The sequence below is a fragment of the Rhineura floridana genome, chromosome 14 (genome assembly GCF_030035675.1).
Source record: "Rhineura floridana isolate rRhiFlo1 chromosome 14, rRhiFlo1.hap2, whole genome shotgun sequence".
In the NCBI taxonomy this organism is placed as follows: domain Eukaryota; kingdom Metazoa; phylum Chordata; class Lepidosauria; order Squamata; family Rhineuridae; genus Rhineura; species Rhineura floridana.
Genome location: NC_084493.1, coordinates 4,125,865 through 4,142,068, shown reverse-complemented (window position 1 = coordinate 4,142,068; position 16,204 = coordinate 4,125,865). Strand labels below are relative to the sequence as shown.

The following is a 16,204-nucleotide window of genomic DNA, read 5'->3' as shown; positions in this document are numbered from 1 at the left end:
ACACATACCCTTTTAATTTAAATTGCAGAAAGCTCTTGGTCAGCCTAAAGATGAAAGAAAGTTCACACTTTTGCTACTCCTGTTTTCACAAGGCTCAGCAAAATTCTGCTTTGACATAGTGATATCCAGTGTCAGCTATTTTCAGAATAAACCCATTGAAATCACGGGACTTAAATCAGTTGTCTTCAGTGGGTCTATTCTGAGTACCCATGATAAATTGTTTTAAATTGTGTTTAAAATTGCTTTTAAAAGATGTGTTTTTTAAATTTGTATATTGCTTTTAATGTTTTTAGTTATTGTAAACCGCCCAGAGAGCTTCAGCTATGGGGCGGTATATAAATACAATAAATAAATAAATATAAATAAAATTAATTGGATATTGCCCATAGGCTTTATTTGTACCTTCAGATTTCCATAAAAGTTTGGGGAGAAAAATGGGATCCCTTGATGCTGTTCACATATGTGAGCCCCACAACCATTTTTTTTAAATACCTGGTTTGTCTGCTCCCTGGTTGAGGGGAGGAAATCTAATTGCTCACTACTTTAAAAGGAAGAGAGAGGAAGCTTTTTGACGTTGGCTTCTCTGCAGACTCTTATGATAGATCATTTAAGTGTGGGATTATCCACCACCCCAATGAAAATGAGTTTTAATTTATCATCAGTATTAACTAAGCATTCTTTGATGGTAAGGATGTGTTGACATACGTACTTTCTTTTTTTACAAGATTTATAACTACCTCGACAAATATGTTGTTGGCCAGTGTTTTGCCAAGAAGGTGCTGTCGGTTGCTGTGTACAATCACTATAAGAGAATCTACAACAATATCCCTGCCAACCTGAGACAACAAGCTGAAGTTGAAAAGCAAACTTCCTTAACACCAAGAGGTTGGTATTGGGTGTTACGTTGCATGTGCAAATGTGCCTGGCACCATCATTTGTGCTGTCTCCTTCCTGTGTGATCCTGCTGCAGTTGACTGTTAACTAGTATATAGTCTGTGCTCCTTCCATCGTTCGTGATTTTTCCTTCAGGATGAACAGATGATTGACAGCCAGAATTATTTCATTGTTTCCACCTCAATTTTTGCATGAACGCTTGTTGCGATTTAACAGCATAAAAGAGAATTTTCATTTATTTTTATAGTTGAAAGTTGACTTTTACTTAGATGCATATCATATGCTATATTCTTCCCTCAATATTTTCAGCACATGGGAATCAAAAGGTGGAATCCCTTCAAGTAATAGGTTTGAACAAGTTGCCTTCCTTTAGAGTATATTGGGGCAAGAATGTTAAAGGGGCTAGGACATTATTATTGGACATTTATTTTGTTGTAGCCATAGGACATAAACTACACACAGCGAAGGCCAAAAGCCCATTATCAGTATGGCACACTCGGTTTTATTAGCAAGTAAATCTCTCCCCACCCCAGTGTTCTACCTTTTTCAACCCAAGGGCCACTTTCCTTCATGGGGAAACCTTCTGGAGGCCACATGTCAATTGGTGGGCGGGGCTAGAAGCAGAAAGCCAGAGATTTCTGGACTGTTGCACAATCCATGCTCTAAGGCCAAAGCACTTCAGGAGAGCATCAAGCAGGTCCAGTAAGGGGTGTGGCCTAGAGACGGGAAATGCCCTCGAGACTTCCTGTACTTTTTATATGAAGCCAATTGTTTGAAGTGTCTCTGAGCATACCAAGAGTTGGCACGGTAATGTGAACTTGCACCAGGTCCTGGTGTTCCTTTTCTGTCTAGTTAGATCTCAGATTGCCAATTATACCTTTAATGTATGGCCTTGAGCTAAGTGTTTATAAAGATTCATTGCTTACAACTGAGAGAATCTCTGAAGGAAGCTTGGCATCTCCTGTCAGGGGTTGCTTGATTATTCTTAGCGCAACAGAGAAAGCTGGATAGAATTTGGCTGGGTGAAATTGGTCTGAGCATATTCCATTTTCTCTGGAGTTTACTTGTGTGGAAGTGGAGAGACATGGGACATCTGTGATGTCTGGTTTTTAAAAAGAATTAGTCTTAGGTTATAAACCTCTACTCACGTACCAAGCAGCAATTCCCATTGAACAGCAGTCAGTGGGGCTTACTCCTGAACAGACATATGATTGCACCACAAGTTTAGGGTTTTTGTCGTTTTTGCTTTCCTTAATCCCATTTCCATTTTTAAATGATAAATACTCATTTAATACTGACTTCATTTTCTTTAAGGTCAGCAATTAGAAAGGCTGTTAAAATTCTGAATGTTTGCTGATGTAGGTTTTTTCCTTGTAATATAAATGAAATTCATTGTTCCGTAAACCTATATTGAGAAGAGGGCAAGAGGTGAAGAAAATGTAATGCTTTTTATTTATTTATACATATATAAATATATGTATTGTATCACTGTTGTCATCCTCTCTCTTAGAATTAGAAATCAGAAGACGGGAGGATGAGTACAGATTTACAAGTAAGTGGATTCTCCTCATGTCCTCCTCTGCAATATCATCTTTTCTGAATTGAACCATGAGCAGCATTTTGTCACTGTAAAAATAAAAGGGCAAATCCTGCTTGTGTTCATTTTCTAAGTAGTCCCTCAGGCCTTGTTCTCACTGAGGTAGGAAACCTTTGTCTAAAGCTGCAGTCCTAGTCTTACTTACCTGGGAGTAAGCCCCATTGAAATCCGTAGGAATTACTTCTGAGTGGAAATGGTCAGAATTGTGCTGAACGCTATATTGCTTCAGGTTGTGGTGTGGTGGAGAGAAGCCATGTAACAGAATGCTCCATCATTGGGGGGGGGGGAGTTCCCCACAACTGATGTATAGTATTCTAGGTGTGCGGAATTTATTTCTTAATGGAGGAGGATCCAGTCACGCGAGCCTTCACCTGCAATCTGAAGTGGTACAGTCCAGACACAGGTTGACATGAGGAAAAGACCTCTGTGTTTAGACCAGGGGTGGCTAACCAGTGACCCTCCAGATGTTGCTGGACTGCTACAAATGCCATCATCCCTGACCTTTGGTCATACTGGCTGAGGCTGATGGGAGTTGGAGTCCAGAATCTGGAACATCACAGGTTCCTCATACTTGACGTGCAAGTGAAAGTATAGGCTTCCTGTGGATCTGTTTGTTATCTGTTTTATAATTGCATCCTACTGGGCTTCTGTCTGAGGCTAACCATGACTGCGATACAAAGTGACCCTTATGTGTACATCGGAAGTTTCCATGCAGGCAATGGGATTTTGCCATCCTGCTCCCACCCTTCATGTCCTGTTGGATGCCACTACAGACAGTCCCCCAATTAGTGTTCAGCTAATGTGGGAGAAGACCTTGAAAAAGTCACAGGGTATGAATAGAAGGGCATGTCTCATCCTCTGGATCCTGACCAGTATATTTCAAACAACACCCTAAATTATCTTGTGTTACAAATTTGACCAAGTTTGCATTGAAAAAGTTGCCATGCGCAATTCCAACAATGAGTGGCTTTAGTTGAATTATAAAACTAGAGGAGAAGCAGGTGAGATGTCACTTAAAGCCGAATTCTTTTCCTTTCTTGGTAGGCCTGAATTCATTTATTGAGTAACTTTTTGAAGAGTCACTTCATCAACATCACCAGTTTATTAACCCTCCACTTTTAAAAAAAATATCCCATTATTGTGGCACTTAAACCACTTTTGGATCACCTTCAGAAGAAAATCTTCAAGCCTAAATGTATAAAAAGTGATTTGCATGGAAATTGGGAATGAGAAACTTCCACTTGAAATAGAATATTTCTGAACTGCTTGTTCCGCAATACTTGTTAAAATCTAGTTCCTCCCGTGGAAGTTGACTGTGTGTTGCAATCTGGTTGTCAGACGCTTTCGTCTCTCTTCACTTTCAGGTAGATGGAACAATATTTGGAATTTTCTGAAAAATAAGTGCATGTTCTACAGGCGGTCCCAAACTATTTAAGACCGAGTCAGTTTGATTCTTGGTTAATTTTATTTGTACATTTCAGAACTTCTCCAGATTGCTGGTATTAGCCCCCACGGCAATGCTTTGGGAGCCTCAATGCAACAGCAGGTGAACCACCAGATTCCCCAGGAGAAGCGAGGAGGTGAAGTGTTAGATTCAGTCCATGATGACATCAAGCTTGAAAAAAGTAATATTCTGCTGCTTGGACCAACTGGCTCAGGTGTGTAAGGGCACGTTGTGCCTTGCAATAAAGTTCAGATGAATTGTTATGAAGATTTAGCTTAAAAAGGAACTTGCATCAAGTTTGAGCAAAATTCTGGAAAGAAATAAGATCCAGAGATTGCTGAGGTGTACCTTTAAATGGGACCAGTTTATTGGACGGGTCAAGTTGAACAAGTGCCTTTTTGAGCTAGAATACAAAGAATGCTTCTTCCTGAAGAAATGTTCTGTGTAATTTTCAGAAGGTGGTATCTTTACTCTGACAAGTCTAATAATATTTCATTAACTATGAGATCCCATCTGTTTTTGAAAGCAATATGGCAGGCAGTCCTGTAACCAAGACAAGCTGCAGAGATTGCTCCACGCTGCAGTATGCCAGTCCTGTCTGCATTTTGAGTAATGGCCACCTGTAAAGACTTCTGCGTGTTAGCAGAAACCAAAAAGCCCTCTGCAAACACATATCATGCCATCTCTTAAAGCCTTCAGAATTTGAACATATCTTGTTCTAAGACCAAAAGAGAATTTGCTTATCTAACAGCAGATTATGGATTTAATACACAGAACCCACGTAACATGGGGATTTAACAGTTTTCTAATTAAAGATAAATGAGTGTGTTGTGGCTCGCTAGGGATGGTTTTACCTTGAAATCCAGAGTGGCTGTGATAGCTGAAAGGCAATTTTATGCAATAATATGCATACCACTGCATCTGGCTTTATAAATATAATGTAAACTAGGTGTTGATAATACTGTGATCTGGTTTTCAAGCAAAATGCAAATAAACTAATGGACTTTGTATCATGCCATATTATTAGCAAGATAATTGTTACGATCTTAATCTTATAACACTTCCTTTGGACTATAAATTTGTGGTTTTCTTTTTAAAAAATCAATTGTATTGGAGTTGTTTTTGCAAAAATGTAATAAATATGCACAACTTGGATTAAAATAATAGCATACTTTCAGTGCCCACTAGTTGTATAATAAATCCTAATAGACTAAAAATTGTTGGCGTACCAAGTTACGTGGATTTCTGAATCTGAGGTATAAGAGCAAATCTCACAAGTAATTGTCTCCTGTGGAAAAATGTGTAAATTATACCAAAATGCCATCAAGTGTATGTTAATAACTTTATTTTTAATCTAGGTAAAACTCTCCTGGCTCAGACTCTGGCTAAATGCCTGGATGTCCCTTTTGCAATCTGTGATTGTACCACTTTGACTCAAGCTGGCTACGTGGGGGAAGATATTGAGTCTGTTATTGCAAAACTACTGCAGGACGCAAACTACAATGTAGAAAAAGCTCAACAAGGTAAAACTGGTTCCTTTCTCATTAATGACAAAACCTAGGTTAGCATGAGTGTATAAAGCCTTGCGTACTTTTGAATTTGTTCTTCTAATATTTAGCCTGTTCTTGTATACAAGTTTTATGTAATAAGCAATATTTCGTAATACTGCCACAGCAACTTGTTCTATTTTTAAAAAGATGGCCTTCACTGTGTACAGACTGTACTTCTTGCGCAATCCAAATGCTCCTCACATTAATTGCCTCTAATTTACAGGAATTGTTTTCTTGGATGAAGTGGATAAGATTGGCAGTGTGCCAGGCATTCATCAGTTACGTGATGTGGGAGGAGAAGGAGTTCAGCAAGTGAGTATTGAGAACTTTGTGTTTCGCATAATGAAGCACTTTCAGAAACTATCTAGATGACTGGCCTAGTCTGCATGTAATGCTAAGTCATGGCTTGTTAAACCATGGTTTATTTGATTGTCTGAACCCAGCCTAGTGGCTTAACCGTAGTTTATTAACCATGAACAAACCATGCTAGTAAGCTATGGTTTGTTGTTTGTTTTTAAACCTTGGTTTACATTAACCATGATGAAATGTTACCTGCAAACCTGGTCATTGTTTTGTTCTTCTTGGGATCAGAATCATATTTTTATTTTCCTGAGGGGCATAGATCTGGCTGAGACAGTATCGTCTGTCAAGGTTCATGAAGGTGGGATACAGGAAAGAAGATTGTGCCATAGATTGGGGCTGCTGAAGTGCCTGAATTCTTCTCCAGTTTGGAGAAGAGGGCCCCTGTGGAGAGTAGTCTGTTACCTGCCTCCACCCATTTTCCTGGGAGCAGCTCTTCAAAGCAATCCCCTTGGCAAAGCACTGGAGAAACGGGCCTCAGCAAGGTGGGGCATAGGGATTTTGAGCCTCAGTTTGGCTCAGAAAATTATCCTAGGTTTTCCCAGTTTTGGTGGACTCTCAGTATTTCTGAGTTAGTTCAGAGCAGACCAAACTTTAATGCAAAGTATGTCTATTTGTAATCCTAGCTGCATCTCCTTGGAAGAAATTCCTGTTGATTCTCAGTGGGAGGCTTAACTTCCCAGTAATTAGGTTTAGAATTGCAGCCTGCCTTCACATAATGCTGGTGCCTTGTTGCATGGCATTGAGCCCAAGTAGGTTAAGCATGAATGAGGGGGATGCTCTGTCATTTTGAAAACGTTGCGCTCTCTTGCTTTTATATAGGGCTTGTTAAAGTTACTGGAAGGTACAATTGTGAATGTTCCAGAGAAGAACTCCCGTAAGTTACGTGGTGAAACTGTGCAGGTTGATACAACCAACGTCCTCTTTGTAGCCTCTGGTGCTTTTAACGGTCTTGATAGAATCATCAGCCGAAGGAAAAATGAAAAGGTAAGGAGATGTGGAATGAAAATTGCACATTTTTAGCTGTGCAAGGTGTACTTGTTTTAATTGCAGACAACAGTTTTAGAAAGGAACGGAGCCACTGTGCTGTGAATGCTCTTTGAGGCAGATGCTTACCCAGTGGCTTTTGTTTGGGGCTTCAATAACATGCCACCAAGTAGTAGCTCTTCAGGGTCATCCCTCTAAGGGTGGCACAAGGGTGAGAGGCCACCCTATTTAGCTTATGTTTGGGAGATGGGAGGTGAAGGTCCTGTTGAGGAGGAGGAGGAGACCTCTGTGTCCTGGCCAACCCTGATCAATTCAGACTTGGACTTGCTGGTACTCTTTTCTCTGTTACATTAATGCGAAATCTAAACTTCGAGCATTTCATAGAATAGACTACAGAATACACCAGTCTCTGCGACCCTACACAGTATCACTGGGCATGGCTACTCAAGCTCAGATTTGTTTATTTATTTTATTTTATTTATATACCGCCCTAAGCCCGAAGGCTCTCTGGGCGGTGTACAGAAAGATGAAAACAAGCACAATATATGAATACAATAAATACAATGAATCAAGAAACAAAACAACAAACAATAAAAGAACCAAACAACATCCAGAATACAAAATAATGATGAAAATGCTATTAAAACACACTTTAAAATGCCTGGGAATATAAAAAGGTTTTCACCTGACGCCGAAAAGATAGTAGCGTCGGCGCCAGGCGCACCTCATCGGGGAGGCTGTTCCACAGTTCGGGGGCCACCATGGAAAAGGCCCTACTTCTGGTCACTGCCCTCCGAGCTTCTCGATGGGATGGCACTCGGAGGAGGGCCTTAGATGTTGAGCGCAGTGTACGGGTAGGTTCATATTGGGAGAGGCGTTCCACCAGGTATTGCGGTCCCATGCCGTGTAGGGCTTTATAGGTCAGAACCAGCACTTTGAATCTAGCCCGGAAACAAATAGGAAGCCAGTGCAGACGGGCCAGAACGGGTGTTATATGAGCGGACCTTCTGGTCCACGTCAACAATCTGGCCGCTGCATTCTGGACTAACTGTAGTTTCCGAACAGTCTTCAAGGGCAGCCCAATGTAGAGCGCATGTTGTCACAGCAATTCGACACACCCCTAAGGACCACTTAAGTGGGCACAGGGTGGGCACACTACTTTTGTGGGAACTGTCTCCCAGATCAGGGCAAACCAAAGGGGTACTCCTTCGCAAGGGCTGGGGAGATTACTCAGTCTGTTTATGCCAGTTCCTCCACCAGCACATCCTTGGCAATGGGGGTGGAGGTGGCTGTCAAGTCCTCTCCAGTTTCCTTCCCAGGATGCTCCTCAACTTCTGACAGGGGCGGCTTGGGAGGCAGCTCAGGAGGACAAGCAGATCAAGCTCCTCAGCAGCAACAGGCTCCTCAGGCTACTGAAGTCCTCCCCAGTTGCAGCTCCCTCCCTCTGCAGACCACTGGGACCCTCCCTTGGATCCCAGTCCTCATCCTCCTCTTGGTCACTTTGCCAGGAGTTCTCAGGGGGACCCATGATACTCTAGGGAAATTATGACTAATATTTATGAATCATTTTTATATATGTATCGAGGCAACTTACAGACATATCACAACAGCTAAAATGTTTTTTTAAAAGTACAAAAAACTGAAAATAGGTTTAAAAACAGTACACGTGAAAATATCAAATGTACATCCAAAATAATAATTGGTTTATCTAGCACACTTGATTTTACTTTTTTATTGCTGCTGTAAGACATCTAGGCATTATATAGCAGTGTCCTCTATTTTGACTTAGCTAAGGGTTGAAGGGAGAGCCAGTGTGGTGTAGTGGTTAAGGTGTTGGACTATGACCTGGGAGAGCAGGGTTCGAATCCCCACACAGCCATGAAGCTCCCTGGGTGACCTTGGGCCAGTCACTGCCTCTCAGCCTCAGAGGGAGGCAATGGGAAACCCCCTCTGAATATGATTAAGAGAGCCAGTGTGGTGTAGTGGTTAAGGTGTTGGACTATGACCTGGGAGAGCAGGGTTCGAATCCCCACACAGCCATGAAGCTCCCTGGGTGACCTTGGGCCAGTCACTGCCTCTCAGCCTCAGAGGGAGGCAATGGGAAACCCCCTCTGAATATGATTAAGAGAGCCAGTGTGGTGTAGTGGTTAAGGTGTTGGACTATGACCTGGGAGAGCAGGGTTCGAATCCCCACACAGCCATGAAGCTCCCTGGGTGACCTTGGGCCAGTCACTGCCTCTCAGCCTCAGAGGGAGGCAATGGGAAACCCCCTCTGAATATGATTAAGAGAGCCAGTGTGGTGTAGTGGTTAAGGTGTTGGACTATGACCTGGGAGACCACGGTTCGAATCCCCACACAGCCATGAAGCTCCCTGGGTGACCTTGGGCCAGTCACTGCCTCTCAGCCTCAGAGGGAGGCAATGGGAAACCCCCTCTGAATATGATTAAGAGAGCCAGTGTGGTGTAGTGGTTAAGGTGTTGGACTATGACCTGGGAGACCACGGTTCGAATCCCCACACAGCCATGAAGCTCGCTGGGTGACCTTGGGCCAGTCACTGCCTCTCAGCCTCATGAAAACCTATTCATAGGGTCGCCATAAGTCGGAATCGACTTGAAGGCAGTACATTTACATTTTTAAGTGTTGTGGGGTTTTTAAGTTGGAGATCCCATGTGTTCATCTGTTTCTCTTCCAAAGTTATCAGCATGTGATCAGATTGATGTAACTATATACTTGCTTTTTAGATTATGAAAAATGAACTATGCTGTAAAAATCTTTAGTCCTTGATAATGATGATAGTACTGTATCAGAAAAGTTAGAACATTATAGCAAACCACTATAGCACTGTTGCCTGCAGAATTAGCCGTGAGAACTTGTGCATACGCTGACTACTGTATTTGGATATAGGTTCAAATCCCACAATCCCCAATGACCTGCCTGCCTCACAGGGTTGTTGGGAGGTTGAAATCCCACTTTAAACTCATTTTGGAAAGAGTGGGAAAGATTTTACGTTTTTGAAATGCTGTTCAGGTAACAAGCTGTTCAGTCACGATCCCTGTGTTGACTCAAACACAGTGCATCTTTATATAAGAGGAAAATATCGGTGTGTCTTTTTTCTTAAATGCAGATTTTTTTTTTTCTTTGCAGTATCTTGGCTTTGGAACTCCATCAAATCTGGGGAAAGGCAGAAGAGCTGCTGCAGCCGCAGACCTGGCTAATCTCGGTGGAGAGTCCAGCACTCAGCAGGATATGGAAGAAAAAGATCGTTTGCTTCGGCACGTGGAAGCACGAGACCTGATTGAATTTGGCATGATCCCCGAGTTTGTGGGGCGCTTACCCGTGGTTGTTCCCCTGCACAGCCTTGATGAGAAAACCCTTGTACGGATTCTTACTGAGCCTCGGAATGCTGTGATTCCCCAATACCAGGCATTATTTAGCATGGACAAGGTCTGGATTCTCTCTTGCTACTTGACACTTGTTCAGGGCATTTCCTTGTTAACATTTTGTTTCCAAGAGAGCAGGGCTCACACTTGGATACATTAAAACAGTAAATTGATTATTTTAAAAGGTAGCTAGTGTATCTTTTTAAAAGATGTGTGTGAATATTATCTTGCTGTAAACTAAAAGAATTTCAGGATTTAAATTGCACTTATCGGTGAGAGTTCCCATGGGAAAACTATTAGAAGTGTAATATCTAGCACAGTTTTATATTTGTATTATGTTTTCCAGTGTGAATTGAATGTTACTGAGGATGCCTTAAAGGCTATAGCCAGATTGGCCTTAGACCGCAAGACTGGTGCTAGAGGCCTTCGATCTATAATGGTAAGAGTGTGGCTTCTCTCACTGCTATTAATCGCCTAGGATGCAGCCATTAGCTGTGCATTTAAAAATCCCATTGTTTGCACTGGGAATACATGTAAGAAAACAGAAAGGTTTTTAGAAACTGGGTGATTAATGTCTTTAAAACACACACACATACCCCTTACCTGCATTTTGAAAATTCTTCCGTCTTAGGACACAGTAATGGCCACCAGCTTGGATGGCTTTAAAAGATTAGACAAATTCATGGAGAACAGGGCTATCAATGGCTACTAGCTGTGATGGCTGTGCTCTGCCACCCTAGTCAGAGGCAGCATGCTTCTGAAAACCAGTTGCCGGAAGCCTCAGGAGGGGAGAGTGTTCCTGCACTCGGGTCCTGCTTGCGGGCTTCCCCCAGGCACCTGGTTGGCCACTTTGAGAACGGATGCTGGACTAGATGGGCCACTGGCCTGATCCAGCAGGCTCTTCTTATGTTCTTATGTAGAACATTTCCAGCCTAGTTTGCTCGCTGATGTACAAGTTTTCTATGGTGCAAAGAAACCTCTCTACATGAAGCTTTCCAACTTGCAAAGCCTCCCTAGCAGTCTAAAGTGGCACTGTCCCAAAGAGACCCTGTCATGTAATAATTCTACACGTTTTGGAAGAAAGATTGAGTTTAGACCCACACTATATTTCTGTACTAAAAGGAATGATGTCTGAAGGTAAAGAAGAGGGATTGCTTTGGTTATGTCAGCAAGGTGAATATACACCAAATACTGGAGTTCTTAAATACCAAAATTAAGTATGGCATGGGATACAGATGTTCTTGGAAAATATGGGTGAAAGAGGACATTTGTAATAAAAATCTTTTACAAACAAGAAGAGACTTACCATATAGTATTGGAAGGGAAAACAGGATAGCGGTGGTAGTAATTCCATTCCCATTGTTGTAGAAGTTTCTTTACTCAGTTACTGTATTATGGCCGTATGTTTTTACTGTTTTATTTTAAATAATGGGGGGAATTCTAAATGTGTGAATCAAGTCATAAGAAAATAGAGGTGGAGAAAGCAAAACAAACATTGATTTGGAGTAAGAGGAACACTGAGAATTAGTGGGTTGTTCAAAGCACAGAGAAGTGCAGGTTTGCATAAGAAGTGGCTTTGAAACAGGGCTGGCCTGGCATAATTGCATCATAGACATTTTCCTGCACATTCCTCTTTTAAATAGGAGTTGTGCAAGAGCTTTACTGTCTTGTGCAATGTATTGCTTGAGTGCAACTTGCACAGGAGAACATTCCCAGTAGATTCTGCCCATAAGTCATTTCTGTCTGTCTTCCACTCCATCACCCTTGCAGATTTCCTAAAATCTGTCTCCTTGAAGCACCTGCTTCACTTTGCCTTTTGATAGGGCCATTTCTAAGGAAGCTACCTCACACTTAAATCAGACCATTGGTTCACCCAGCTCAGCACTGTTGTCTCTAACTGGCAGCTCCCCAAACTCTCACCCGTGTCTTTTCCCAGCCCTCCGTGGAGTTGCCAGGGAACAAATCTGAGACCTTCCGCATACAAGGGTTAGAAGAAAGTGGCTTCAATGATGATAATAAAAGGGGTTCAATCTGGGGGAGCAGCATGGTGATAAGATTCTGGCAAGTGTGAATTTTACCCCGGAATCGTAGGCATGGATGATAAGCCTCTTTAGACAGTGTTTAGACAGAGGAGTGTTTCTAGCATATTGGCCATTTCCAGGTGTATCTTGGAATAGGAATTGTGCAAACTGCTGTGAATAAAACCTTGATGAATATCCTTCCATCTCCTTAGGAAAAGTTATTGTTGGAACCGATGTTTGAAGTACCCAATTCTGACATTGTATGTGTGGAGGTTGACAAAGATGTTGTGGAAGGAAAAAAGGACCCAGGATACGTCAGGTAATGTCTGCTTTCCAACACTAGGTATGCATCAGACACTGTTGCCCAATTAGGATTTTTCAAACAATGTTTTAGATACTTTTTTTTACTCACTATATTCTGTAACTGCCATTCATAGTAGATGGCAACTGAGCATTTAACACAGACTACTTGGAGACTGTAAATAAATGTTCACTTTTTCGCGGTTTCAAGTTGAAGGCTGGACTTGTGCTGCTACATTGGCCCATTGGAAGAAGCAGGAATCTTGCCTACGGCTGTCTTTGTGAAAGAATACTAACAGTAGTTGCAATTGTAAGCCTTCAAAGAGCTTGCCTCCAGTGGGGAACCACGTCCTTGACTATAATTGGCCATCCAGCCAGTCAGTCCTGCTTGAGAGAATGAGTCTACTTCTGGTGTTTCTAGGATAAAGATTACAAGAAGTGCAGACTTAGGTTGCTGCTTTGTTCTCCCTCCCCCCTTTTTTTAAATGGATTCTCAAAGTAAGGATAACTAGGACCAACTACCAGTAGATTTGTTCTTCTTTCACAGCAATGCCACCTGACATGTAGCCTTTTAATATTCACTATTTATTGCCACTCTTCTACTAAAGGTAGCCTGAGGGAGAGCTGTAGCTCAGTGGTGGGGCACCTGCTTTGCCTCCAGGTCCCCAGGTTCAGTCCCCAGCATCCCAAGGTAAGGCAGGGAATGTCCCCAGCCTGAAAACCCAGAGAGCTGCCACCAGTCAGTGAGCCCAGTGGACCAGTGGTCTGACTTGATGCAAGGCAGCTTACTGTGTCCCTACTATATAATACAATTTGGGAGATTTACGATACCATGTGATGTGGAGATCAGTATCAAAAAATCCAACTGGACTGATAAAAGCTCTTGGTGTGGACCTAACCAAGCACCTCTTTGGATCCTACTCAAATGGGCACAAGTTTGCGTTCCAAGGTTAAAGTCCAGCATTCGTTACTCTTCCTTTCTGAAATGGTTCTCTGTTCTGTTCAGTACTTAAAATATTTGATCCTATTTGTATTTAATTACAGGGCTCCAACTAAAGATGCTTCTGAAGAAGAATATGATTCAGGAGTAGAAGAAGAAAACTGGGCTCGCCAGGCAGATGCTGCAAACAATTAAATACTGTCAGAATGTTCTGCAGAAAATGCACTTAATGGTTTTTTTGTTTTTGACACCAGGCTTTTTAGCCAATTAATAACATTGGATCTCTCCTGAATACGATACATGGTCAGAAAATATTGACAGTGCTAATGGAAATCAGATCATGTATTTTGCGTAACATCACATTGATTTGTTCTGTGGACACTTGGACTTCAGTGACATAATGTTCAGAAATGAAGTGTATATTATGTTTTGTTCAGTTTTAAAAAACAAAATATTTCTTTTTGTGTGTGCTGAGCTGAAAAGGGGGGGAGCACTTTACGCCTTTTGTAAAATTCATCCCTCCTTTGGCACACTTTTTTTTTGCCTTTTTTCCCACTGAGAATGCTGCAGAGTTAAGGTGACCTTTCAAAACGCACACACGAACACATACACACAAGGCCGGCAGTGTGCTCCTTCCAGCCCCATGCCTGACAGTTAGATGAAGGCAGCAGTGCGCCATTGTGACCCTCTTCTCTCAACTTCAGTCAGCTGCAGCTGGTGCCATTTTTTGTTCCAAATTAGATTTCATCCTAGTAACAGTGACATATGCAGTCAATCAGATTTGACTATGTAACCACAATCACTGAGGTCAAACAAAGCTAACACAGGGTGACAACAGTGAACTAACTTTATTCCCATCACATGGCAAAAATCTGATTGGCTGTCTGACATCATTGTTACAGGGAAGTTGTTTTTCAAACAAAAATGGGGCCAGGGCTATGTAAACCAGTATGAAGAAGGTAAGTTTTTGAGAGCCCCTCAAAAGCTCTTTTTTTGCACTGAAAATATTTCCTAAAGAACTTTTGGCTCGGCTCCAGCTTTTTCGGTTCTAGAGTGCAATGCAGCTATGGCTAATAGTTAAGGAATTTTACAGTAATTATACTTTACAATTTGGGCAGGGAAGCCTATATTTTGAATATTTCTTCTTGAAAGATCATTCAGTATGCACTAGATATCTGTTCTGCTTTAAATGCAGTGGGTGCTAGAGGTACTTGTTACATTTATAATGGAAACTACCTTTAAAAACTGGATATGAAAGACTTAAAAGCATGCAGTCCTTTCTGGTCCCCAAACTCCATACTAGTTATTTTCAAACCAGTGGGACTTGCTCCAGAGTAAATAGGTTGTGGATTGTGACCATGTTTTAGGCACACTGTACCACTTTACTAAAAACATAATGCAACGTGTCCAATTGGGTGTAATACCAAAGGGTTCATTCATATTTACCTTACCTTGATTAAATATCACATGTAGGTTTTTTGGAGGGGGGAAATGGATATTATGAGAACCAGGAACTTGCTACACCTTTCTTTTGACAGAATAGAGGTTTTCAGAAAGAAATAACCATAGAATATTTAAAATTCTATGCCAATATTTTAATATAGTACTTTTTATTGAACGTACTGGAACCATCATGCATCAGTTTTTTGGTGCCAGATATTTTTTCCCAGCCTACCTTCTTATAACATTAAGAGGCAGAAGAAAGTAACGTATTGTATATTTTTCATGTAATTGGTAGTCACTGTTTGCACAAAATTCTAATTTAAGTTATGAGCTTAAAATGCTGGCCCTGCATCTTGTTTTAAATCTTTTAGCAAAGCAAAGCTGCTTTGTTTTAAAAGTTAACTTGATCCTTTAGTAAAGTATTTGTAAAAACACAAAAGGACATGTATGTTTTTGATTCATTTCTGAAATTAAAATCTATACCTGCAAGCTTGATGTTTTTCCTTCATGTTGAAGTGCTTGTAGAAGTTTTGCTGGAGTAGGTTCCAGTTACACATTGAGTTAATGTTAGCTTAAAGTTAACACTCTGGCCACCAAGCGTGTGTGTGTGTCCCATCCTCTCCGCTGAGTTTTACAAGGAAAATACTGACAAGAAACTGATGGGCAGACTGAGGCAGTGCCCAGCTTGCCATAATAGACAAGCCTCCACTGGTATGTGTATGAAACAGTTGGGCTGCTTTATTCTGAACCCTTTCCAGGCTTGTTATGCATGACTCCTTGCCCCTTTTCCTTAGCTCTAAAGTTCTAGGTTGCTAGGCAATGGGCCTGCGACTGTCACAAAGGCATTAATGGTAGGAAGGCCAGGCAAGAGGTGGATTGATTCCATAAAGGAAGCCACAGACCTGAACTTACAAGTCTGAACAGGGTGGTTCATGACAGATGCTCTTGGGGGTCAGTGATTCATAGGGTCGCCATAAGTCGTAATCGACTTGAAGGCACATAACAACAACAAAAAGCAGTGAGAATTCCCTGTCCGGTTTCAGAGCAGATGGGAACCAACTGGGTATCTCCCATGTATAAATAAATGCAACCTCCCCGGCCCATTAATTCCCCTCTGACTACCTCTCCTGTTAATTTTGCAGAATGTGAACAGCCTTTCAGAAATTGGGGAGCTGGAGGGTGTCCACTATTTTTTTTTCCAGCTGAGCACAGGATTCTACGCTGGGAATCTAGCTTCGGCAAAAGGCAGCAGGGACCATCAGTCCGGGAGGAGAAACCACTGCACTGA

General features: G+C 41.7%; 1 protein-coding gene across 2 annotated transcripts in view; it reads left to right on the top strand.

The window, feature by feature from the left end:
• CLPX (caseinolytic mitochondrial matrix peptidase chaperone subunit X) overlaps nt 1-13,698 on the top strand; it is a 28,317-nt gene extending 14,619 nt beyond the window's left edge. Inside the window, exons 5-14 of one of the 2 annotated variants that reach the window (XM_061595972.1) lie at nt 726-885; nt 2,405-2,446; nt 3,973-4,149; nt 5,294-5,458; nt 5,709-5,797; nt 6,668-6,832; nt 9,977-10,276; nt 10,559-10,651; nt 12,446-12,552; nt 13,578-13,698. In XM_061595972.1, the coding sequence (XP_061451956.1) occupies nt 726-885; nt 2,405-2,446; nt 3,973-4,149; nt 5,294-5,458; nt 5,709-5,797; nt 6,668-6,832; nt 9,977-10,276; nt 10,559-10,651; nt 12,446-12,552; nt 13,578-13,668 (1,389 nt within the window). In that variant the 3' untranslated portion in view covers nt 13,669-13,698. The remainder of the gene's footprint in view (nt 1-725; nt 886-2,404; nt 2,447-3,972; nt 4,150-5,293; nt 5,459-5,708; nt 5,798-6,667; nt 6,833-9,976; nt 10,277-10,558; nt 10,652-12,445; nt 12,553-13,577) is intronic. The other variant, XM_061595973.1, reaches the window with a different exon arrangement.
• Nucleotides 13,699-16,204: the final 2,506 nt, after the last annotated feature.